General features: G+C 43.5%; 1 protein-coding gene and 1 long non-coding RNA gene across 55 annotated transcripts; one reads left to right on the top strand and one right to left on the bottom strand.

The window, feature by feature from the left end:
* Positions 1-362: 362 nt before the first annotated feature.
* Positions 363-25,416, bottom strand: cpvl (carboxypeptidase vitellogenic like). Of its 46 annotated transcripts, none has more exons than XM_052501177.1 (24): positions 25,219-25,416; positions 24,801-24,979; positions 24,230-24,348; positions 23,617-23,731; positions 20,617-20,675; positions 19,919-19,998; positions 16,798-16,864; positions 16,391-16,513; positions 16,069-16,200; positions 8,211-8,282; positions 8,005-8,148; positions 7,863-7,934; positions 7,718-7,789; positions 7,576-7,647; positions 7,433-7,504; positions 7,153-7,296; positions 6,803-7,018; positions 6,446-6,589; positions 5,746-6,229; positions 5,421-5,478; positions 4,887-5,259; positions 3,907-4,833; positions 3,208-3,390; positions 363-851 (listed from the first exon to the last, which is right to left on the bottom strand). In XM_052501177.1, the coding sequence occupies exons 1-19, from the start codon at positions 25,221-25,223 to the stop codon at positions 6,017-6,019; spliced, it is 2,100 nt and encodes a 699-aa protein (XP_052357137.1). In that variant the 5' UTR covers positions 25,224-25,416; the 3' UTR covers positions 363-851; positions 3,208-3,390; positions 3,907-4,833; positions 4,887-5,259; positions 5,421-5,478; positions 5,746-6,016. The 46 variants fall into 46 exon arrangements, with proteins under 46 accessions (XP_052357137.1, XP_052357139.1, XP_052357144.1 ...); XM_052501179.1 differs by having other exon boundaries at positions 4,887-5,204; XM_052501184.1 differs by having other exon boundaries at positions 4,887-5,151.
* Positions 8,845-16,047, top strand: LOC127918003 (uncharacterized). Of its 9 annotated transcripts, XR_008098304.1 has the most exons (5): positions 9,708-10,057; positions 10,220-10,263; positions 13,701-13,788; positions 14,689-14,950; positions 15,915-16,047. It is a non-coding gene; the product is annotated as an uncharacterized LOC127918003 (long non-coding RNA). The 9 variants fall into 9 exon arrangements; XR_008098302.1 differs by lacking the exons at positions 10,220-10,263; positions 13,701-13,788 and adding an exon at positions 8,845-8,895 and having other exon boundaries at positions 9,882-10,101; positions 14,731-14,950; XR_008098306.1 differs by lacking the exon at positions 10,220-10,263 and having other exon boundaries at positions 13,701-13,744.
* Positions 25,417-25,785: the final 369 nt, after the last annotated feature.

Below are 25,785 nucleotides of genomic sequence, written 5' to 3'. Positions count from 1 at the left end.
TGTTACTGGTTAGTACTTTCTGAAACAGTCTGCCGTGATTGTCTGTAGAGGTTATTGAGTTCTGGGAGTAGTACCTACTATTACCTAAACAGAGGCAGGTATTGTAGCCTATTCAGAGTTTAATTGTTCTTTTATGGATTAAACAGGATGGTCGAGTATGACTGAATCATCTGACAGGTAGAATAAAAAGGTCTTGGTCATTATCTGAAGTTGGATAATGGAACTTTTACCAAAGTTGTATAAGAGAAACTATTCAGTAACTTTGTTGCATTTACAAGGGACAACACCACCGGGCATTTACAGTATTTCAAACACCAGCGCCCTCTGGTGTTCATCCATTGAATTTGTTTGACAGACCCATGTTGGTTTCATATTTTATTACAATTGCATTGCATGTCATCTCTTCATCTTAATCATGTGCAATATAAATCATTATTCCCCACAGTCAAAAAAAATATTCATTTTGACAGATCCACAGAATAGCAAACATGAGAATTCATTGGCAGTGCATCAGAGTGCAGTCAGAATCTGAGGGTTAAAGTAGGATTTAGGAGGTCATTAAAGTCTGATGAAGGCAGCATAGCTGTCCAGACGTCTCTATCCATGACATGTATTCCTTTCTAGGTGATAGACCTCTACCATGTATAATTGTGTAATTGTGTTTGAAATAAACAGCCACTGGGAATCTGGAGACACTCCGAATCAAAAGGTGGAAGAACTCAGATCAACTGTGTTCCTGCTCAGACCCGCACTTAAATAAATCCCTGTGTTGAGAGGAATCTGTCAATCATATCAAAGGACCTCTGTGGTTGGTCGTATGGTAGTATGTGCCCTCCCCCTCGTATAATCACCTGCATGACAAGGAGACAAACAGACAGTCAGACAGGTTTAGCATGTGAACCAGTTTCCCCATCAGCAGCAGTGTTCCCACCTGGTGTCCATAAAGTTGATCATATCTTCCTGGCACAGCCATTTTCAATAAGACTCTACTTGCAATAATTGTCACGTGCTTGTTTTTCTCCTACTAAACTTAGTTGAATGCACTGACTAAGGTGTTCTGCATGAGATCTACTGCTAAATTACTCACATTATGTTTAGTAATGCTATGTTAGCATTTTCCATTTTAAAGGGTGGCCAAGTGCCCTGAATACCCAGTAAAGTCCTGGGCCCAGATTCACAAAGCACTTCTTACGAAGCTGCTTAAGAAAAATAATAAGAAGTTCACAAGATATTTGGTAAGTGCAATTCCTCAAGAATTCCTTAAGATTTAATGATTTTCTTTCAAACTCCTCAAATATCTTATGTACAGTTGAAGTCGGAAGTTTACATACACCCGAGCCAAATACATTCAAATACATTAGTGACATTTAAACCTAGTAAAGATTCCCCGTCTTAGGTCAGATAGGATCACAACTTTATTTCAAGAATGTGAAATATTACAATAATAGTAGAGTGATTTATTTCAGCTTTTATTCATTTCTTTCATCACATTCCCAGTGGGTCAGAAGTTTACATACACTCAATTAGTATTTGGTTGCATTGCCTTTAAAATTGTTTAACTTTGGTCTAACATTGCATCCACAAGCTTCCCACAATAAGTTGGGTGAATTTTGGCCCATTCCTCCTGACAGAGCTGGTGTTACTGAGTCAGGTTTGTAGGCCTCTTTGCTCGCACACACTTTTTCAGTTCTGCACACAAATTTTCTATAGGTTTGAGGTCAGGGCTTTGTGATGGCCACTCCAATACCTTGACTTGTCCTTAAGCCATTTTGCCACAACTTTGGAAGTATGCTTGAGGTCATTGTCCATTTGAAAGACCCATTTGCGTCCAAGCTTTAACTTCCTGACTGATGTCTTGAGATGTTGCTTCAATATATCCACATTATTTTCCTTCCTCATGATGCCATCTATTTTGTGAAGTGCACCAGTCCCTCCAGCAGGAAAGCACCCCCACAACATGATGCTGCCACCACTGTGCTTCACAGTTGGGATGGTGTTCTTCAGCTTGCAAGCCTCCCCCTTTTTCCTCCAAACATATCAATGGTCATTATGGCCAAACAGTTCTATTTTTGTTTCATCAGACCAGAGGACATTTCTCCAAAAAGTATGATCTTTGTCCCCATGTGCAGTTGTATAATGTTTTTTTTTATGGCAACTACATCTCCTTCCTGAGCTGTATGACGGCTGCGTGGTCCCATGGTGTTTATACTTGCGTACTATTGTTTGTACATATCAATGTGGTACCTTCAGGCATTTGGAAATTGCTCCCAAGGATTAACCAGACTTGTGGAGGTCTACTATTTTTTTTCTGAGGTCTTGGCTGATTTATTTGATTTTCTCATGATGTCAAGCAAAGAGGCACTGAGTTTGAAGGTAGGCATTGAAATACATCCACAGGTACACCTCCAATTGACTCAAATTATGTCAATTAGCCTACCAGAAGCTTCTAAAGCCATGACATCATTTTGTGGAATTTTCCATGCTGTTTAAAGGCACAGTTAACTTAGTGTAAACAGTCAACTTAATGTAAACTTCTGACCCACTGGAATTGTGATACAGGGAATTATAAGTGAAATAATCTGTATGTAAACAATTGTTGGAAAAATTACTTGTCATGCACAAAGTAGATGTCCTAACTGACTTGCCAAAACTATAGTTTGTTGACAAGAAATTTGTGGAGTGGTTGAAAAATGTGTTTTAATGACTCCAACCTAAGTGCATGTAATCTTCCGACTTCAACTGTATGTTTGTTGCTAGGCACCCGATTTAGCTCCCTATCTGACTAGCAATGGCAATCATGTTAGCAAATTTCCAACTGAGATTACTCTTCTAAAACATGTTCTTGGGTTTAAAATAATAAATACTGAAACTTTCAGATGAAGTTTGAGTGAATTAAACATGTTAAATTGCTTTCATGAATTTTTTCTCTCACTGCCATGAGATTAAGACAAGGGTTTAGCTATCTTGGAATTCAAAAACACTTCCAAGAACTTTATTTTCAAGAATCTAATTTCTTCTTAACTTTTTGCTTCTGGAGAAACATAAGAAATAGTGCAAGAGAATTTCCTCTAACCTTTTTGAGGAATAGCAACTTTGCTTAACTTTCTTCTTTAGTCTATAGTTAAGGAAACAAATGGCAGCCAAGAAGAAATGTCTTCTTAAGGTTTTTGTGAATCCGACCCCTGGACACAGACATGCAGTACTCACCTGGTAGAATTCCCCTACTTGGCGAACATATCCAGCCACCTCTGTGTCCTCTGGCTGGATCTTCCAATGGAAGCGAGAGGCTTTGTTGAACTCATCAGCCCCGGTCCAGTTCACCGTGGGCAGGAACCTCTCGGTCAGGGGGGCCGCCACAATCACATCCAGCTGACCACTGTAAATCAACACCTGTGTGTGTGTGTGTGTGTGTGTGTGTGTGCAGAAGAAAGAGAGAGATAGAAACACAGATAAGGCATTTATTCAATGATTACAGTATAGTGGTCCAAGCAATAGCTGAGGAGAGGAGTTAGTGACGGACGCCGTAGCTCGAGGCGGACGCCGTAGCTCGTGACGGACGCCGTAGCTCGTGACGGACGCCGTAGCTCGTGACGGACGCCGTAGCTCGTGACGGACGCCGTAGCTCGTGGCGGACGCCGTAGCTCGAGGCGGACGCCGTAGCTCGAGGCGGACGCCGTAGCTCGTGACGGATACTGTAAACCAAAGTTAAACCATGGCTCAGTTGGTAGAGCGCGCTGCTCGCAGAGCAAGGATTGTGGGTTAGATTCGCTGGGCCACCCATACATTAAATGTACGCACGCGTCAGTGTCTCTGGATAAAAGCATCTGCTAAATGGCATATATTATATATCTGTGCTGTTAATAGAAGCATGTCTGAGTACTAGATGGGCATCGACTCTAGTCTCACCCTGTAGTTGTCCATGAGCGTGGCGAGCCAGGGTTTGATGCTCTTCATGACGTCCTGCAGCAGGTGTTTCTCCACCTCCGAGCCGTCGTGGAACGTCAGGTTCCCCACGTGGATGGAGCGCCGCACCTCTGCCAGAGTCACAAACTGGGAGAAATACTCCTGATCTGCAGGCTCCTGTAGCAGAGAGAACCATAACATACATGTTATTATAGAACCTTTATGGAAAACGTGCATCTGTGTGGAAGTGTAACAGTAGAACATTAAACCGTCCCCTCGCCCATACCCGGGCACGAACCAGGGACCCTCTGCACACATCAACAACAGTCACCCACGAAGCATCGTTACCCACCGCTACACAAAAGCCGCACCACCGCTAACTAAGCGTTTCACATCCGTTACATGAGCCTGGTGACACATTTCATTCAGGAAATCTTCTCTGGGTAATTTAACTGGACCTTTATTCAATCAGCTGGGTGTCTGTAAGCCTCGCTCTGTGTACCTACCTGACCTTTATTCAATCAGCTGGGTGTCTGTAAGCCTCGCTCTGTGTACCTACCTGACCCTTATTCAATCAGCTGGGTGTCTGTAAGCCTCGCTCTGTGTACCTACCTGACCCTTATTCAATCAGCTGGGTGTCTGTAAGCCTCGCTCTGTGTACCTACCTGACCCTTATTCAATCAGCTGGGTGTCTGTAAGCCTCGCTCTGTGTACCTACCTGACCCTTATTCAATCAGCTGGGTGTCTGTAAGCCTCGCTCTGTGTACCTACCTGACCCTTATTCAATCAGCTGGGTGTCTGTAAGCCTCGCTCTGTGTACCTACCTGACCCTTATTCAATCAGCTGGGTGTCTGTAAGCCTCGCTCTGTGTACCTACCTGACCCTTATTCAATCAGCTGGGTGTCTGTAAGCCTCGCTCTGTGTACCTACCTGACCCTTATTCAATCAGCTGGGTGTCTGTAAGCATCGCTCTGTGTACCTACCTGACCCTTATTCAATCAGCTGGGTGTCTGTAAGCCTCGCTCTGTGTACCTACCTGACCCTTATTCAATCAGCTGGGTGTCTGTAAGCCTCGCTCTGTGTACCTACCTGACCCTTATTCAATCAGCTGGGTGTCTGTAAGCCTCGCTCTGTGTACCTACCTGACCCTTATTCAATCAGCTGGGTGTCTGTAAGCCTCGCTCTGTGTACCTACCTGACCCTTATTCAATCAGCTGGGTGTCTGTAAGCCTCGCTCTGTGTACCTACCTGACCCTTATTCAATCAGCTGGGTGTCTGTAAGCCTCGCTCTGTGTACCTACCTGACCCTTATTCAATCAGCTGGGTGTCTGTGTAAGCCTCGCTCTGTGTACCTACCTGACCCTTATTCAATCAGCTGGGTGTCTGTAAGCCTCGCTCTGTGTACCTACCTGACCCTTATTCAATCAGCTGGGTGTCTGTAAGCCTCGCTCTGTGTACCTACCTGACCTTTATTCAATCAGCTGGGTGTCTGTGTAAGCCTCGCTCTGTGTACCTACCTGACCTTTATTCAATCAGCTGGGTGTCTGTAAGCCTCGCTCTGTGTACCTACCTGACCTTTATTCAATCAGCTGGGTGTCTGTGTAAGCCTCGCTCTGTGTACCTACCTGACCTTTATTCAATCAGCTGGGTGTCTGTAAGCATCGCTCTGTGTACCTACCTGACCCTTATTCAATCAGCTGGGTGTCTGTAAGCCTCGCTCTGTGTACCTACCTGACCCTTATTCAATCAGCTGGGTGTCTGTAAGCCTCGCTCTGTGTACCTACCTGACCCTTATTCAATCAGCTGGGTGTCTGTAAGCATCGCTCTGTGTACCTACCTGACCTTTATTCAATCAGCTGGGTGTCTGTAAGCCTCGCTCTGTGTACCTACCTGACCCTTATTCAATCAGCTGGGTGTCTGTAAGCCTCACTCTGTGTACCTACCTGACCCTTATTCAATCAGCTGGGTGTCTGTAAGCCTCGCTCTGTGTACCTACCTGACCCTTATTCAATCAGCTGGGTGTCTGTAAGCCTCGCTCTGTGTACCTACCTGACCTTTATTCAATCAGCTGGGTGTCTGTAAGCCTCGCTCTGTGTACCTACCTGACCCTTATTCAATCAGCTGGGTGTCTGTAAGCCTCGCTCTGTGTACCTACCTGACACTGCAAGTAATTGAAGTAGTTGGTGCAGCCAGTGGCGTTCTGGAAGAACGAGGGGTACGGAAGAATGTCCCCATTCAGCAAGCTGTCAAATACCTGCAGGACAAGAGGACAGTGGAAGAACGAGGGGTACGGAAGAATGTCCCCATTCAGCAAGCTGTCAAATACCTGCAGGACAAGAGGACAGTGGAAGAACGAGGGGTACGGAAGAATGTCCCCATTCAGCAAGCTGTCAAATACCTGCAGGACAAGAGGACAGTGGAAGAACGAGGGGTACGGCAGAATGTCCCCACTCAGCAAGCTGTCAAATACCTGCAGGACAAGAGGACAGTGGAAGAACGAGGGGTACGGCAGAATGTCCCCATTCAGCAAGCTGTCAAATACCTGCAGGACAAGAGGACAGTGGAAGAACGAGGGGTACGGCAGAATGTCCCCACTCAGCAAGCTGTCAAATACCTGCAGGACAAGAGGACAGTGGAAGAACGAGGGGTACGGCAGAATGTCCCCATTCAGCAAGCTGTCAAATACCTGCAGGACAAGAGGACAGTGGAAGAACGAGGGCGGCAGAATGTCCCCATTCAGCAAGCTGTCAAATACCTGCAGGACAAGAGGACAGTGGAAGAACGAGGGGTACGGCAGAATGTCCCCATTCAGCAAGCTGTCAAATACCTGCAGGACAAGAGGACAGTGGAAGAACGAGGGGTACGGCAGAATGTCCCCATTCAGCAAGCTGTCAAATACCTGCAGGACAAGAGGACAGTGGAAGAACGAGGGGTACGGCAGAATGTCCCCATTCAGCAAGCTGTCAAATACCTGCAGGACAAGAGGACAGTGGAAGAACGAGGGGTACGGCAGAATGTCCCCATTCAGCAAGCTGTCAAATACCTGCAGGACAAGAGGACAGTGGAAGAACGAGGGGTACGGCAGAATGTCCCCACTCAGCAAGCTGTCAAATACCTGCAGGACAAGAGGACAGTGGAAGAACGAGGGGTGGCAGGTCCCCATTCAGCAAGCTGTCAAATACCTGCAGGACAAGAGGACAGTGGAAGAACGAGGGGTACTGTGTCCCCACTCAGCAAGCTGTCAAATACCTGCAGGACAAGAGGACAGTGGAAGAACGAGGGGTACGGCAGAATGTCCCCACTCAGCAAGCTGTCAAATACCTGCAGGACAAGAGGACAGTGGAAGAACGAGGGGTACGGCAGAATGTCCCCACTCAGCAAGCTGTCAAATACCTGCAGGACAAGAGGACAGTGGAAGAACGAGGGGTTTGTCCCCATTCAGCAAGCTGTCAAATACCTGCAGGACAAGAGGACAGTGGAAGAACGAGGGGTACGGCAGAATGTCCCCATTCAGCAAGCTGTCAAATACCTGCAGGACAAGAGGACAGTGGAAGAACGAGGGGTACGGCAGAATGTCCCCATTCAGCAAGCTGTCAAATACCTGCAGGACAAGAGGACAGTGGAAGAACGAGGGTACGGCAGAATGTCCCCATTCAGCAAGCTGTCAAATACCTGCAGGACAAGAGGACAGTGGAAGAACGAGGGGTACGGCAGAATGTCCCCATTCAGCAAGCTGTCAAATACCTGCAGGACAAGAGGACAGTGGAAGAACGAGGGGTGGCAGAATGTCCCCACTCAGCAAGCTGTCAAATACCTGCAGGACAAGAGGACAGTGGAAGAACGAGGGGTACGGCAGAATGTCCCCATTCAGCAAGCTGTCAAATACCTGCAGGACAAGAGGACAGTGGAAGAACGAGGGGTGTACGGCAGAATGTCCCCATCAGCAAGCTGTCAAATACCTGCAGGACAAGAGGACAGTGGAAGAACGAGGGGTACGGCAGAATGTCCCCACTCAGCAAGCTGTCAAATACCTGCAGGACAAGAGGACAGTGGAAGAACAGGGGTCGGCAGAATGTCCCCACTCAGCAAGCTGTCAAATACCTGCAGGACAAGAGGACAGTGGAAGAACGAGGGGTACGGCAGAATGTCCCCATTCAGCAAGCTGTCAAATACCTGCAGGACAAGAGGACAGTGGAAGAACGAGGGGTACGGCAGAATGTCCCCATTCAGCAAGCTGTCAAATACCTGCAGGACAAGAGGACAGTGGAAGAACGAGGGTTGTCCCCATTCAGCAAGCTGTCAAATACCTGCAGGACAAGAGGACAGTGGAAGAACGAGGGGTACGGCAGAATGTCCCCATTCAGCAAGCTGTCAAATACCTGCAGGACAAGAGGACAGTGGAAGAACGTACCAGGAAGTTGGAGGCCTTGAAAGAATGGCTGCCAGACATTCAGATATGTGGTGGACAACAAACACACAGGTTATTGTGTTAGCAGATATGTAGAGTGGACAACAAACACACAGGTTATTGTGTTAGCAGATATGTAGAGTGGACAACAAACACACAGGTTATTGTGTTAGCAGATATGTAGGTGGACAACAAACACACAGGTTATTGTGTTAGCAGATATAGAGTGGACAACAAACTCACAGGTTATTGTGTTAGCAGATATGTAGAGTGGACAACAAACACACAGGTTATTGTGACCCTTATAAGAGCTGGACAACAAACACACAGGTTAGTGTGTTAGCAGATATGTATGCGGACTACAAACACACAGGTTATTGTGTTAGCAGATATGTAGAGTGGACAACAAACTCACAGGTTAGTGTGTTAGCAGATGTGACAACAAACACACAGGTTATTGTGTTAGCAGATATGTAGAGTGGACAACAAACACACAGGTTATTGTGTTAGCAGATATGTAAGTGGACAACAAACACACAGGTTATTGTGTTAGCAGATATGTAGAGTAGACAACAAACTCACAGGTTATGTGTTAGCAGATATGTGTAGTGGACAACAAACACACAGGTTATTGTGTTAGCAGATATGTGGTGGACAACAAACACACAGGTTATTGTGTTACCAGATATGTAGACCAAACACACAGGTTATTGTGTTAGCAGATATGTAGCTGGACAACAAACACACAGGTTAGTGTGTTAGCAGATATGTGTGGACAACAAACCACAGGTTATTGTGTTAGCAGATATGTAGCGTGGACAACAAACACACAGGTTATTGTGTTAGCAGATATGTAGAGTGGACAACAAACTCACAGGTTATTGTGTTAGCAGATATGTAGAGTGGACAACAAACACACAGGTTATTGTGTTAGCAGATATGTAGAGTGGACAACAAACTCACAGGTTATTGTGTTAGCAGATATGTAGAGTGGACAACAAACACACAGGTTATTGTGTTAGCAGATATGTAGAGTGGACAACAAACTCACAGGTTATTGTGTTAGCAGATATGTAGAGTGGACAACAAACACACAGGTTATTGTGTTAGCAGATATGTAGAGTGGACAACAAACACACAGGTTATTGTGTTAGCAGATATGTCTGTGGACAACAAACACACAGGTTATGTGTTAGCAGATATGTCAAGACAACAAACACACAGGTTATGTGTTAGCAGATATGTAAGTGGACAACAAACACACAGGTTAGTGTGTTAGCAGATATGTAGAGTGGACAACAAACACCAGGTTATTGTGTTAGCAGATATGTAGAGTGGACAACAAACACACAGGTTATTGTGTTAGCAGATATGTAGAGCCAACAAACACACAGGTTAGTGTGTTAGCAGATATGTAGAGCGGACAACAAACACACAGGTTATTGTGTTAGCAGATATGTAGAGTGGACAACAAACACACAGGTTATTGTGTTAGCAGATATGTAGAGTGGACAACAAACACACAGGTTATTGTGTTAGCAGATATGTAGAGTGGACAACAAACACACAGGTTATTGTGTTAGCAGATATGTAGAGTGGACAACAAACACACAGGTTATTGTGTTAGCAGATATGTAGAGTGGACAACAAACACACAGGTTATTGTGTTAGCAGATATGTAGAGTGGACAACAAACACACAGGTTATTGTGTTAGCAGATATGTAGAGTAGACAACAAACACACAGGTTATTGTGTTAGCAGATATGTAGAGTGGACAACAAACACACAGGTTATTGTGTTAGCTACTTGAGTTGACCACACAGGTTAGGTTTAGCAATATGTAGAGTGGACAACAAACACACAGGTTAGTGTGTTAGCAGATATGTAAGTGGACAACAAACACACAGGTTAGTGTGTTAGCAGATATGTAGAGTGGACAACAAACACACAGGTTATTGTGTTAGCAGATATGGTGGACAACAAACACACAGGTTATTGTGTTAGCAGATATGTAGAGTGGACAACAAACACCAGGTTATTGTGTTAGCAGATATGGGTGTCTGTACAACAAACACACAGGTTAGTGTGTTATTGTGTTAGCAGATATGTAGAGTGGACAACAAACACACAGGTTAGTGTGTTAGCAGATATGTAGAGTGGACTTATTGTGTTAGCAGATATGTAGAGTGGACAACAAACACACAGGTTATTGTGTTAGCAGATATGTACAACAAACACACAGGTTATTGTGTTAGCAGATATGTAGAGTGGACAACAAACACACAGGTTCTGTGTTAGCAGATATCTAGTGGACAACAAACACACTTATTGTGTTAGCTATTCAACAAACACACAGGTGGTTAGCAGATATGTAGGTGGACAGAAACACACAGGTTAGTGTGTTAGCAGATATGTAGAGTGGACAACAAACACACAGGTTGTGTTAGCAGATATGTAGAGTGGACAACAAACACATTCAATCAGTGGGTATGTAGATCAACAAACACACAGGTTAGTGTGTTAGCAGATCCTGAGTGGACAACAAACACACAGGTTATTGTGTTAGCAGATATGTAGAGTGGACAACAAACACACTGGTTAGTGTGTTAGCAGATGTAGAGTGGACAACAAACACACTTATTGTGTTAGCTATGTGACCCAAACAATCAGGTGGTGTGTCTGTAAGTAGACAACAAACACACAGGTTATTGTGTTAGCAGATATGTAGTACCAAACACACAGGTTAGTGTGTTAGCAGATATGTAGAGTAGACAACAAACACACAGGTTATTGTGTTAGCAGATATGTAAGTGGACAACAAACACACAGGTTAGTGTGTTAGCAGATATGTAGAGTCAATCACAGGTTATTGTGTTAGCAGATATGTAGTACAACAAACCTGTTATTGTGTTAGCAGATAGTGCATGGCCAGGCACGTGGACAACAAACACACAGGTTAGTGTGTTAGCAGATATGTAGCAGTGGACAACAAACCACAGGTTAGTGTGTTAGCAGATATGTGGTGGACAACAAACACACAGGTTAGTGTGTTAGCAGATATGTAGACAGACAACTAACACACAGGTTAGTGTAGCAGATATGTAGAGACCAAACACACAGGTTAGTGTGTGTAGCAGATATGTAAGTGGACAACAAACCTTATTGTGTTAGCAGATATGTAGAGTGGACAACAAACACACAGGTTAGTGTGTTAGCAGATATGTGTACAACAAACTCACAGGTTATTGTGTTAGCAGATATGTAGGTGGACAACAAACACCAGGTTATTGTGTTAGCAGATATGTACCTGGACAACAAACACACAGGTTAGTGTGTTAGCAGATATGGGTGGACTGTAACACAGGTTAGTGTTTAGCAGATATGTACAACAAACACACAAGTGTGTTAGCAGATATGTAGAGTGGACAACAAACACACAGGTTATTGTGTTAGCAGATATGTGTGTTAGAGTGGACAACAAACACACAGGTTATTGTGTTACCAGACCAAACACACAGGTTATTCAAACACACAGGTTGTCTGTGTTAGCAGATATGTAGAGTGGACAACAAACACACAGGTTATTCAATCAGATATGAAGTGGACAACAAACACACAGGTTATTGTGTTAGCAGATATGTGGGTGGACAACAAACACACAGGTTATTGTGTTAGCAGATATCAACAAACACACAGGTTATTCAGATATGTAGAGTGGACAACAAACACACAGGTTATGGTGTTGCAGATATGCAACAAACTCACAGGTGTGTTAGCAGATATGTACTGGACCTTATTGTGTTAATCAGCTGGGTGGGACAACAAACACACAGGTTAGTGTGTTAGCAGATATGTACAACTACACAGGTTGTGCATACAGATATGTATGGACAACAAACACACAGGTGTGTTAAGCAGCTATGTAGAGTGGACAACAAACACACAGGTTAGTGTGTTAGCAGATATGTAGAGTGGACCAAACTTATTGTGTTAGCAGATATGTAGTCAATATGTAGAGTGGACAACAAACACACAGGTTATTGTGTTAGCAGATATGTAGAGTGGACATTAGTGTTACAGATATGTAGAGTGGACCAAACACACAGGTTATTGTGTTAGCAGATATGTAGTGGACCAAACACACAGGTTATTGTGTTAGCAATATGTAGCAAACTCAGATATGTAGAGTGGACACAGGTTATTGTGTTAGCAGATATGTAGAGTGGACAACAAACACCAGGTTATTCAGCATATGTAGCTGGACAACAAACACACAGGTTATTGTGTTAGCAGATATGTAGAGTGGACCTAAACCAAACACAACAGGTTATTGTTTAGCAGCTGTAGTGGTACAACAAACACACAGGTTATTGTGTTAGCTATGTAGAGTGACAACAAACACACAGGTTATTGTGTTAGCAGATATGTAGAGTGGACAACAAACACTTATTGTGTTAGCAGATATGTAGAGTGGACAACAAACACACAGGTTATTGTGTTAGCAGATATGTCAATCACTATGGGTGGACAACAAACACACAGTTATTGTGTTAGCAGATATGTAGAACCAACAAACACACAGGTTATTGTGTTAGCAGATATGTAGAGTGGACATTGTGTTAGCAGATATGTAAGTGGACAACAAACACACAGGTTATTGTGTTACCAGATATGTAGAGTGGACAAACACACAGGTTATTGTGTTAGCAGATATGTAGAGTGGACAACAAACACACAGGTTATTGTAAGTTACTGTTATGTAGAGTGGACAACAAACACACAGGTGTTCAGATATGTAGAGTGGACAACTTTAACCACAGGTTATTGTGTTAGCAGATATGTAGAGTGGACAACAAACACACAATCAGCTATGTTGACAACAAACACACAGGTTATTGTGTTAGCAGATAGTAGAGTGGACAACAAACACACAGGTTATATGTTAGCAACAAACACACAGGTTATTTTTAGCAGATATGTAGAGTGGACAACAAACACACAGGTTATTGTGTTAGCAGATATGTAGAGTGGACAACAAACACACAGGTTAGTGTGTTAGCACAACAAACACCTTATTCAATTAGCTATGTAGGTGGACAACAAACACACAGGTTATTGTGTTAGCAGATATTAGAGTGGACCCACACAGGTTAGGTGTGTTAGCAGATATGTAGAGTGGACAACAAACACACAGGTTATTCAATTAGCTATTGAGTGTAAACAAACACTCAGGTTATTGTGTACAGATATGTAGAGTCAACAAACTGGGTTATTGTGTTAGCAGATATGTAAGCCAACAAACACACAGGTGTGTGTTACAGATATGTGACAACAAACACACAGGTGTTATTGTGTTAGCAGATATTTGAGATGTCTGTAAACACACAGGTTATTGTGTTAGCAGATATGTAGAGTAGACAACAAACACACAGGTTATTGTGTTAGCAGATATGTAGAGTGGACAACAAACACACAGGTTATTGTGTTAGCAGATATGTAGAGACAACAAACACACAGGTTATTGTGTTAGCAGATATGTAGAGTGGACAACAAACACACAGGTTATTGTGTTAGCAGATATGTAGATAAGTGGACAACAAACACACAGGTTATTGTGTTAGCAGATATGTAGATGGACCAAACCATTATTGTGTTAGCAATATGCTGTGGACAACAAACACACAGGTTATTGTGTTAGCAGATATGTAGAGTGGACAACAAACACACAGGTTAGTGTGTTAGCAGATATGTGGAACAACAAACACACAGGTTATTGTGTTAGCAGATATGTGGTGGACAACAAACACACAGGTTATTGTGTTAGCAGATATGTAGAGTGGACAACAAACACACAGGTTAGTGTTAGCAGATATGTAGGTGGACAACAAACACACAGGTTATTGTGTTAGCAGATATGTAGAAGCAGTGGACAACAAACACACAGGTTATTGTGTTAGCAGATATGTCCCAACAAACACACAGGTTATTGTGTTAAGATATGTAGAGCGGACAACAAACACACAGGTTATTGTGTTAGCAGATATGTAGAGTGGACAACAAACACACAGGTTATTGTGTTAGCAGATATGTAGAGTGGACAACAAACACACAGGTTATTGTGTTAGCAGATATGTAGAGTGGACAACAAACACACAGGTTATTGTGTTAGCAGATATGTAGAGTGGACAACAAACACACAGGTTATTGTGTTAGCAGATATGTAGAGTGGACAACAAACACACAGGTTATTGTGTTAGCAGATATGTAGAGTGGACAACAAACACACAGGTTATTGTGTTAGCAGATATGTAGAGTGGACAACAAACACACAGGTTATTGTGTTAGCAGATATGTAGAGTGGACAACAAACACACAGGTTATTGTGTTAGCAGATATGTGGTGGACAACAAACACACAGGTTATTGTGTTAGCAGATATGTAGAGTGGACAACAAACACACAGGTTATTGTGTTAGCAGATATGTAGAGTAGACAACAAACACACAGGTTATTGTGTTAGCAGATATGTAGAGTAGACAACAAACACACAGGTTATTGTGTTAGCAGATATGTAGAGTGGACAACAAACACACAGGTTATTGTGTTAGCAGATATGTAGAGTGGACAACAAACACACAGGTTATTGTGTTAGCAGATATGTGGTAGACAACAAACACACAGGTTATTGTGTTAGCAGATATGTAGAGTGGACAACAAACACACAGGTTATTGTGTTAGCAGATATGTAGAGTGGACAACAAACACACAGGTTATTGTGTTAGCAGATATGTAGAGTGGACAACAAACACACAGGTTATTGTGTTAGCAGATATGTAGAGTGGACAACAAACACACAGGTTATTGTGTTAGCAGATATGTCAACAAACACACAGGTTATTGTGTTAGCAGATATGTGTGGACAACAAACACACAGGTTATTGTGTTACAGATATGAAGTAGACAACAAACACACAGGTTATTGTGTTAGCAGATATGTCAACAAACACACAGGTTAGTGTTAAGATATGTAGAGTCAAAAACACACAGGTTATTGTGTTAGCAGATATGTAGAGTGGACAACAAACACACAGGTTATTGTGTTAGCAGATATGTAGAGTGGACAACAAACACACAGGTTATTGTGTTAGCAGATATGTAGAGTGACAACAAACACACAGGTTAGTGTGTTACAGATATGTAGAAGACAACAAACACACAGGTTATTGTGTTAGCAGATATGTCCACACAGGTTATTGTGTTACAGGTAGAGTAGCACAGGTTAGCAGATATGTAGAGTGGACAACAAACACACAGGTTAGTGTGTTAGCAGATATGTGGTGGACAACAAACTCACAGGTTATTGTGTTAGCAGATATGTAGGTGGACAACAAACACACAGGTTATTGTGTTAGCAGATATGTAGAGTGGACAACAAACACACAGGTTATTGTGTTAGCAGATATGTAGAGTAGACCTGCACACAGGTTAGAGTTAGCAGATATGTAGAGTGGAAACAAACACAGGTTAGTGTGTTAGCAGATATGTAGAGTGGACAACAAACACCTGTGTGTTAGCAGATATGAGAGGGACAACAAACACACAGGTTATTGTGTTAGCAGATATGTAGAGTAGACAACAAACACACAGGTTATTGTGTTAGCAGATATGTAGAGTGGACAACAAACACACAGGTTATTGTGTTAGCAGATATGTAGAGTGGACAACAAACACACAGGTTATTGCAGATGCAGTCTTACCTCAAAGGCCTCCACCCATTTCTCCTGCTGGATGAGCTGCACCCCGCTGGCTGTCTGCTGCTCAACATACTGCTTCTGGAGCAGGTCTATCAGACCTGTCTGGTACAGGAAGTCACCATAACCTCCCAGCATCTGACAGAGAGACAGAACAGGTGAGACCAAGGGAAAGAGCAAATAAAGAACAAAAACAACCATTTTTTGTTCATCCTGGAGATATAATAATATATTTTAAATGATATTACTGATATATTTCATATTAAATCAGAAGTGTCAAACAATGCTGAGTAAAGTTGAAATCACGGTGTATTAAAACACAACCCACCAGCTCTGGGTCACAGAGGCCGTCTCCAATGGCAACTCCCTTGAAGTTGATCTTCACCTTAGCAATGGGGTTATGCTTATGGATGTAGTAACCAATGGCTGGGACATACTTTCCTGCATAGGACTGAGGACATCGAGGACAATTCCAATCAATTTTAGTGTCTGCGTTCTGATTGCAGAAAGTCATTTACATTTTATGTTATTATGCATTTAAGTGGAAAGATTATTCTTGTTGCTATAGCAGAGACCCTAAAATAACCATTTTAAGACCTTGTTCAGCATCATAAAAGGGAATAAAAAGCAGATGTCTTTGTAGCAACTAGGATTTGGGGAATTTGCCAACTAGGATGAAGGGAAGTTGTGTAATGTTATGTGGAACACAGATGTGGAGACTAGAACCAAACTCACCTCTCCTGTAGCATAGAAGTCATTGGACTGATACTCAGAGAAGATCTGGAAGAACTGAGTCAATGCACTAGAGGACAAAGACACAAGATGAGAAAAACAATGGATGCCATGTGACATAACCAAGGTCCTAGATGTACATTGACCAGAGACCATGATGCCATGTGACATAACCAAGGTCCTAGATGTACATTGACCAGAGACCATGATGCCATGTGACATAACCAAGGTCCTAGATGTACATTGACCAGAGACCATGATGCCATGTGACATAACCAAGGTCCTAGATGTACATTGACCAGAGACCATGATGCCATGTGACATAACCAAGGTCCTAGATGTACATTGACCAGAGACCATGATGCCATGTGACATAACCAAGGTCCTAGATGTACATTGACCAGAGACCATGATGCCATGTGACATAACCAAGGTCCTAGATGTACATTGACCAGAGACCATGATGCCATGTGACATAACCAAGGTCCTAGATGTACATTGACCAGAGACCATGATGCCATGTGATATAACCAAGGTCCTAGATGTACATTGACCAGAGACCATGATGACATGTGACATAACCAAGGTCCTAGATGTACATTGACCAGAGACCATGATGCCATGTGACATAACCAAGGTCCTAGATGTATATTGGACATGCGTCCTCCGAAACACGACCCCGCCAAGCCGCACTGCTTCTTGCCACACTGCTCACTTAATCCGGAAGCCAGCCGCACCAATGGGGCTGATAGACATGCTGACAAGGTACAAATCTGTCGTTCTGCCCCTGAACAGGCAGTTAACCCACTGTTCCTAGGCCATCATTGAAAATAAGAATTCGTTCTTAACTGACTTGCCTGGTTAAATAAAGGTCAAATAAAAAAATACAAATAAATGTGTCAACTGCTGCTTTCAAGGTGCGGGACTCTAACCCGGAAGCTTACAAGAAATCCTGCTATGCCCTGCAACGAACCATCAAACAGGCAAAGTGTCAATACAGGGCTAAGATTGAATCCTACTACACCGGCTCCGACGCTCGTCTTATGTGGCAGGGCTTGCTAACTATTACAGACATACCGCCCAAACAGATCCACAGATGATGCAATCTCTATTGCACTCCACACTGCCCTTTCCCACCTGGACAAAAGGAAGACTTATGTGAGATTGCTATTCATTGATACAGCTCAGCGTTCAACACCATAGTACCCTCAAAGCTCATCACTAAGCTAAGGATCCTGGGACTAAACACCTTCCTCTGCAACTGGATCCTGGACTTCCTGACGGGCCACCCCCAGGTGGTGTGTCAACACCATAGTACCCTCAAAGCTCATCACCACGCAACACATCTGCCACGCTGATCCTCAACACTGGAGCTCCACAGGGGTGCGTGCTCAGTCCCCTCAAGTACTCCCTGTTCACCCACAACTGCATGGCCAGGCACGACTCCAACACCATCATTAAGTTTGCAGACGACACAACCACCTGATCACCGACAACGAAGAGACAGCCTATAGGGAGGAGGTCAGAGACCTAGCCGGGTGGTGCCAGAATAACAACCTATCCCTCAATGTAACCAAGACTAAGAAGATGATTGTGGACTACAGGAAAAGGAGGACAGAGCACGCCCCATTCTCATCGACGGGGCTGTAGTGGAGCAGGTTGAGCGCTTCAAGTTCCTTGGCGTCCACATCAACAACAAACTAGAATAGTCCAAACACACCAAGACAGTCGTGAAGAGGGCACGACAAAGCCTATTCCCCCTCAGGAAACTAAAACGATTTGGCATGGGTCCTGAGATCCTCAAAAGGTTCTACAGCTGCAACATCAGTTGGATGCAACCTCACTGGTTGCATCACTGCCTGGTACGGCAATTGCTCGGCCTCCAACCGCAAGGCACTACAGAGGGTAGTGCATACGGCCCAGTACATCACTGGAGCTAAGCTGCCTGCCATCCAGGACCTCTACACCAGGCGGTGTCAGAGGAAGGCCCTAAAAATGGTCAAAGACCCCAGCCACCCCAGTCATAGACTGTCTACTACCGCATGGCAAGTGGTACCAGAGTGCCAAGTCTAGGACAAAAAGGCTTCTCAACAGTTTTTACCAAGCCATAAGACTCCTGAACAGGTAATCACATGGCTACCCGGACTATTTGCCTTGTGTCCCCCCCCCACCCCCAACTACTCTTTTTACGCTGCTGCTCCTCTGTTTATCATATATGCATAGTCACTTTAACTGTACATTCATGTACATACTATCTCAATTGGGCCGACCAACCAGTGCTCCCGCACATTGGCTAATCGGGCTATCTGCATTGTGTCCCACCCACCACCCCCTATTTTAAGCTACTGTTACTCGCTGTTCATCATATATGCATTGTCACTTTAACCATATGTACATACTACCTCAATCAGCCTGACTAACCGGTGCCTGTATGTAGCCTCGCTACTTTTATAGCCTTGCTACTTTTATAGCCTCGCTACTGTATATAGCCTGTCTTTTTACTGTTGTTTTATTTCTTTACTTACCTATTGTTCACCCAACACCTTTTTTGCACTATTGGTTAGAGCCTGTAAGTGAGCATTTCACTGTCCCCTGTTGTATTGGGGGGACATGACAAACTTTGATTTGATTTGACTGTCAGCACGCATACGCTCAGCCCGCCACAGGAGTCGCTAGAGCGCGATGGGAAGAGGACATCCCAGGTGGCCAAATCCTCCCCTAACCCGGACGACGATGGGCCAATTGTGCGTCGCCTCATGGATCTCCCGGTCGCGGCCCGGCTTCTACACAGCCCGGGATCGAACCCAGATCTGTAGTGAGGCCTCAAGCCCTGCAGTGCATTAGACCGCTGCACCACTCAGAAAGGCCACCATCAGATCTTTACAATGCCTAGAGAAGTGTTTTCCATCTTAGGAACCACATCAATATGATAGAATGATATTATAATCTGTGCATAGTGTAAGGCTGCGTTTACACAGGCAGCTCAATTCTGATCTTATGCCCATTATTATGGGCAAAAGAGCTGGTCTGATTGGTCAAAAGACCAATTGGTGAATAAAAGATCAGAATTGAGCTGTCTGTAAATACAGCCTAATGCACCCAGAACCTCAGTGACCAGTCTTACCTGTACAGATCTCTGCCTACATCATCCTGGTTCTGAGCAAAGCCTCGGTCATCATCAGTGAAACTGAACCCTGTTCCTACCTGGACAAGAAAACACACACCTGACATTACAATCACATACTGTACATGCTGTTAGGTAACAGTACAATCACATACTGTACATGCAGTTAGGTAACAATTTGTAAGTCACTCTGGATAAGAGCGTCTGCTAAATGACTTAAATGTAATGTAAATGTAACATTACAATCACATACTGTACATGCTGTTAGGTAACATTAATCACATACTGTACATGCAGTTAGGTAACATTACAATCACATGCTGTTAGGTAACATTACAATCACATACTGTACATGCTGTTACATTTCACATACTATTAGGTAACATTACATTTCACATACTATTAGGTAACATTACAATCACATACTGTACATGCTATTAGGTAACATTACATTTCACATACTATTAGGTAACATTACACACATTTTGATGAGAAAACTATGAAAGCAGCATAGAAACCAAATCAAACCTGTCTGATACAGGATGTCCCAAATGGCACCCTATTCCCTATTTAGTACACTTCTTTTGACAAGAGGACCTGGTCAAAAGTAGAGCACTATAAAAGGGAATAGGGTGCCATTTGGATGCAAACAAACTGTGTTCATACATTCACACGAAGGAAGTAGAAGCCATACGTACTGGATTGTCAATGTACAGAACAGAGTATCTGGATGTCCAGGGATAGTCTCTGTAGCCCACTGTAAACAGGTGAAACAACACAATACATGGAGAGAGATGAAGGTCCCACCACTACAGTAGGAACAGAGATACATGGAGAGAGATGAAGGTCCCACCACTACAGTAGGAACAGAGATACATGGAGAGAGATGAAGGTCCCACCACTACAGTAGGAACAGAGATACATGGAGAGAGATGAAGGTCCCACCACTACAGTAGGAACAGAGATACATGGAGAGAGATGAAGGTCCCACCACTACAGTAGGAACAGAGATACATGGAGAGAGATGAAGGTCCCACCACTACAGTAGGAACAGAGATACATGGAGAGAGATGAAGGTCCCACCACTACAGTAGGAACAGAGATCCCCACCACTACAGTAGGAACAGAGATACATGGAACCCACCACTACAGTAGGAACAGAGATACATGGAGAGAGATGAAGGTCCCACCACTACAGTAGGAACAGAGATACATGGAGAGAGATGAAGGTCCCACCACTACAGGTCCCACCACTACAGTAGGAACAGAGATAGGAGACCCACCACTACAGAGGAACAGAGATACATGGAGAGAGATGAAGGTCCCACCACTACAGTAGGAACAGAGATACATGGAGAGAGATGAAGGTCCCACCACTACAGTAGGAACAGAGATACATGGAGAGAGATGAAGGTCCCACCACTACAGTAGGAACAGAGATACATGGAGAGAGATGAAGGTCCCACCACTACAGTAGGAACAGAGATACATGGAGAGAGATGAAGGTCCCACCACTACAGTAGGAACAGAGATACATGGAGAGAGATGAAGGTCCCACCACTACAGTAGGAACAGAGATACATGGAGAGAGATGAAGGTCCCACCACTACAGTAGGAACAGAGATACATGGAGAGAGATGAAGGTCCCACCACTACAGCTTTCTGATAGAAATGACAGACAGGGGTCAGTACAGAGACACGTTACTATACACTAGACAGGGGTCAGTACAGAGACACGTTATTATACACTAGACAGGGGTCAGTACAGAGACACGTTACTATACACTAGACAGGGGTCAGTACAGAGACATGTTACTATACACTAGACAGGGGTCAGTACAGAGACACGTTACTATACACTAGACAGGGGTCAGTACAGAGGTTACTATACACTAGACAGGGGTCAGTACAGAGACACGTTATTATACACTAGACAGGGGTCAGTACAGAGACACGTTACTATACACTAGACAGGGGTCAGTACAGACACGTTACTATACACTAGACAGGGGTCAGTACAGTCACATTATTATACACTAGACAGGGGTCAGTACAGAGACACGTTACTATACACTAGACAGGGGTCAGTACAGAGACACGTTACTATACACTAGACAGGGGTCAGTACAGAGACACGTTACTATACACTAGACAGGGGTCAGTACAGAGTCATGTTACTATACACTAGACAGGGGTCAGTACAGAGTCATGTTATTATACACTAGACAGGGGTCAGTACAGAGACACGTTATTATACTCTAGACAGGGGTCAGTAAAGAGTCATGTTATTATACACTAGACAGGGGTCAGTACAGAGTCATGTTATTATACACTAGACAGGGGTCAGTAGAGTCATGTTACTATACACTAGACAGGGCTCAGTACAGAGTCATGTTACTATACACTAGACAGGGCTCAGTACAGAGTCATGTTATTATACACTAGACAGGGGTCAGTACAGAGTCATGTTATTATACACTAGACAGGGGTCAGTACAGAGTCATGTTATTATACACTAGACAGGGGTCAGTAAAGAGTCATGTTATTATACACTAGACAGGGGTCAGTACAGAGTCATGTTATTATACAGACAGGGGTCAGTACAGAGTCATGTTACTATACACTAGACAGGGGTCAGTACAGAGTCATCATGTTATTATACACTAGACAGGGGTCAGTAAAGAGTCATGTTATTATACACTAGACAGGGGTCAGTAGAGACACGTTATTATACACTAGACAGGGGTCAGTACAGAGTCATGTTACTATACACTAGACAGGGGTCAGTACAGAGACACGTTACTATACACTAGACAGGGGTCAGTAAAGAGTCATGTTATTATACACTAGACAGGGGTCAGTACAGAGTCATGTTATTATACACTAGACAGGGGTCAGTACAGAGTCATGTTATTATACACTAGACAGGGGTCAGTACAGAGACATGTTACTATACACTAGACAGGGGTCAGAACAGAGTCATGTTATTATACACTAGACAGGGCTCAGTACAGAGACATGTTATTATACACTAGACAGGGGTCAGTACAGAGTCATGTTATTATACACTAGACAGGGCTCAGTACAGAGACATGTTACTATACACTAGACAGGGCTCAGTACAGAGTCATGTTACTATACACTAGACAGGGGTCAGTACAGAGTCATGTTATTATACACTAGACAGGGGTCAGTACAGAGTCATGTTATTATACACTAGACAGGGGTCAGTACAGAGTCATGTTATTATACACTAGACAGGGCTCAGTACAGAGTCATGTTATTATACACTAGACAGGGGTCAGTACAGAGTCATGTTATTATACACTAGACAGGGGTCAGTAGAGTCATGTTATTATACACTAGACAGGGGTCAGTACAGAGTCATGTTACTATACACTAGACAGGGGTCAGTAGAGTCATGTTATTATACACTAGACAGGGCTCAGTACAGAGTCATGTTATTATACACTAGACAGGGGTCAGTACAGAGTCATGTTACTATACACTAGACAGGGCTCAGTACAGAGTCATGTTATTATACACTAGACAGGGGTCAGTACAGAGTCATGTTACTATACACTAGACAGGGCTCAGTACAGAGTCATGTTATTATACACTAGACAGGGCTCAGTACAGAGTCATGTTATTATACACTAGACAGGGGTCAGTACAGAGTCATGTTACTATGTTGGTACCTGTTAGGTTCTTCAATACAACGTAGGGTCCATGTTCTACAAACAGCCCAAACATAGATGTGCCCCCAGGACCCCCCTGCAGCCACAGCAGGACTGGAGCAGTCTCAGGCCACTCCTGCAGAGAGACAGACAGACAGATACAAGTTAGTAGTTCTCTAACAAGTGGATAGTGGAGGTTTTTTAGTGAGAGGCCTCCACCCAAAACCCTTCTAATACAACACTGCCACCTTGTGGCTAAGTCGTTGACACAGTTATGAAGTACACACTGTTTGATCACTAGGACCTTGGTAATGTAGGCAGCAGAAAGGACTTGTTTTGGATTTACTTTATAGAGGCTAAGACCATAAGTCTTTTGTTAAGTTTTCTGAAACCAAAACCTGTTGAAATGTACAATCCAAATAAAACTGTGCCCTGATTCACACATTCCTTTACAGGAGCTGATAAAAGGTGATTGCTAGACAAACACGTGCTATTGATTCTTGTCACAAGTGAAACTAAGGAGGACACTGCAGCTGATATGGGTGGCACCCTATTCTCTATGGGGCCCTGGTCACAAGTAGTGCACTACAAAGGGAACAGGGTGCCATTTGGGACACATGGTACTGTAGTGTACCTGAGCAGGGAAGAACCAGAAGTAGAGGTTGCTGTTGTATTTCTTGTTGACAGTGAGGTAGCCGGCATAACTCTTCACATTGGCACCAGGCAGGGGACCTACCAGACTCTGCTTCCGTGCTGAAAGATAGAACAGGTCATTTCTTTCAAATAACTGTCTCAAACCTCGTTTCATCTGAACACAACGATTAGTCTCCATCAGACTTCTGTTGTAATACTGTAACATTCATGATGTTAACATCACAACGTCGTAACAACTGTTCTGCACACGGTTATGTCATGTTTTGTTGCGTGGACCCCAGGATGAGTAGCTGCTGCATGTGCAACAGCTAATGGGGATCCACCTGCATTGCTTGCTGTTTGGGGTTTTAGGCTGGGTTTCTGTACAGCACTTTAAGATATCAGCTGATGTATGAAGGGCTATAGAAATACATTTGATTTGATGCAAATAACATGATGCATAACGCAATCTCGTCTATTTTTTGAAAACTTGACAACTGCCTTGTACAACATTAGCGAAAGCCTTAACAGTTGAACAAAATATAGTTTCTGAGTAAAGTAAACCAACCTACCCTCTTCGATGTTGCCCTTTTCCAGGTAGGGGGTGAGAAAGAGCGGCTTGCCAGGGTCGGCTCCTCTGGAGAGCATGCTGACACGGTGAGATTTCCGGCAGAAGAAACTCGAGCAGCCCCTTGACTGTGTTGCCTCCAGAGAAGCCCACAGGAGAACACACAGCGTCTCCTTCAACATTCTGTCAGGGGTGAGTGGAGAGCAGATACATTTGATAGTTTAGTTTCAACACAATTTCATTCTCACACATGTTTGCATTATCAAATGTTCAAATGTCTGCTTTAGCTAGTTTGCGCATGTATAAAATAAATAAAGTATATTGAATATAAAGAATGAATTAGCCTAGTCAAATAACCAGAGAGAACTGCACTGCATAATCCAATGACCAGGCTTTCATACAGCTGTATTTATCACACATACCTCATAATTGGGTTTCGCCTCCTCTGGAGTTCAGAGAAACCAGCTAATCCGTGTTATAGAAGCGAGATGAATCAAATCATCTGTTGTTTCACGTTGCTGCTCCGCGGTTGTTACAAAAAATGGATTGGTCACATGATCAACTGGGTGAGTGATCATGTGATTTCATGCTGTCTTGCGCAATCAAGTCCCTCATCCAACGGTGCGTTTCTGTTTCCGGTTCTCAACCATTCTTCATGTCGAAGAACTTTCGCAACTGCTAAATTCGACACCAGTTTTTTACGGTCTATCCAAATGGTTCATGAATGTTACGGTTTTCTTCAGGCATTGTATTTTTCTGTAGCTTTTTGGTTTTAGATAAATGGATGTAGGCCTATTCACATGTTTATCTTGGGTGAATTATTTATGTGGACATGGTTAGTCAATGACGTGAGGCACTAGCATGTTTACCAAATGCAGGCTATAGCCTACACTCAAATTGATACATAACCCCTAATCGTGGAAGACATTTTAGTATGCCTAGCTAACTGACTGAAAGGGGCCCTAAACAATTATTAGAACATTAGGTAC

This window comes from Oncorhynchus keta, unplaced genomic scaffold (assembly GCF_023373465.1).
Source record: "Oncorhynchus keta strain PuntledgeMale-10-30-2019 unplaced genomic scaffold, Oket_V2 Un_contig_12689_pilon_pilon, whole genome shotgun sequence".
Classification (NCBI taxonomy): domain Eukaryota; kingdom Metazoa; phylum Chordata; class Actinopteri; order Salmoniformes; family Salmonidae; genus Oncorhynchus; species Oncorhynchus keta.
Note: the sequence above shows the minus strand (reverse complement) of the source record. Positions and strands in the feature narration are given on the sequence as shown.

Coding starts and splice junctions, on each gene's coding strand:
- cpvl (XM_052501177.1), bottom strand. Junction 16,514..16,797: donor ACTTCTATGCTACAGGAGAG/GTGAGTTTGGTT, acceptor CGATGTCCTCAG/TCCTATGCAGGAAAGTATGT. Junction 7,648..7,717: donor ACTGTCCTCTTGTCCTGCAG/GTATTTGACAGC, acceptor CTTGTCCTGCAG/GTATTTGACAGCTTGCTGAA.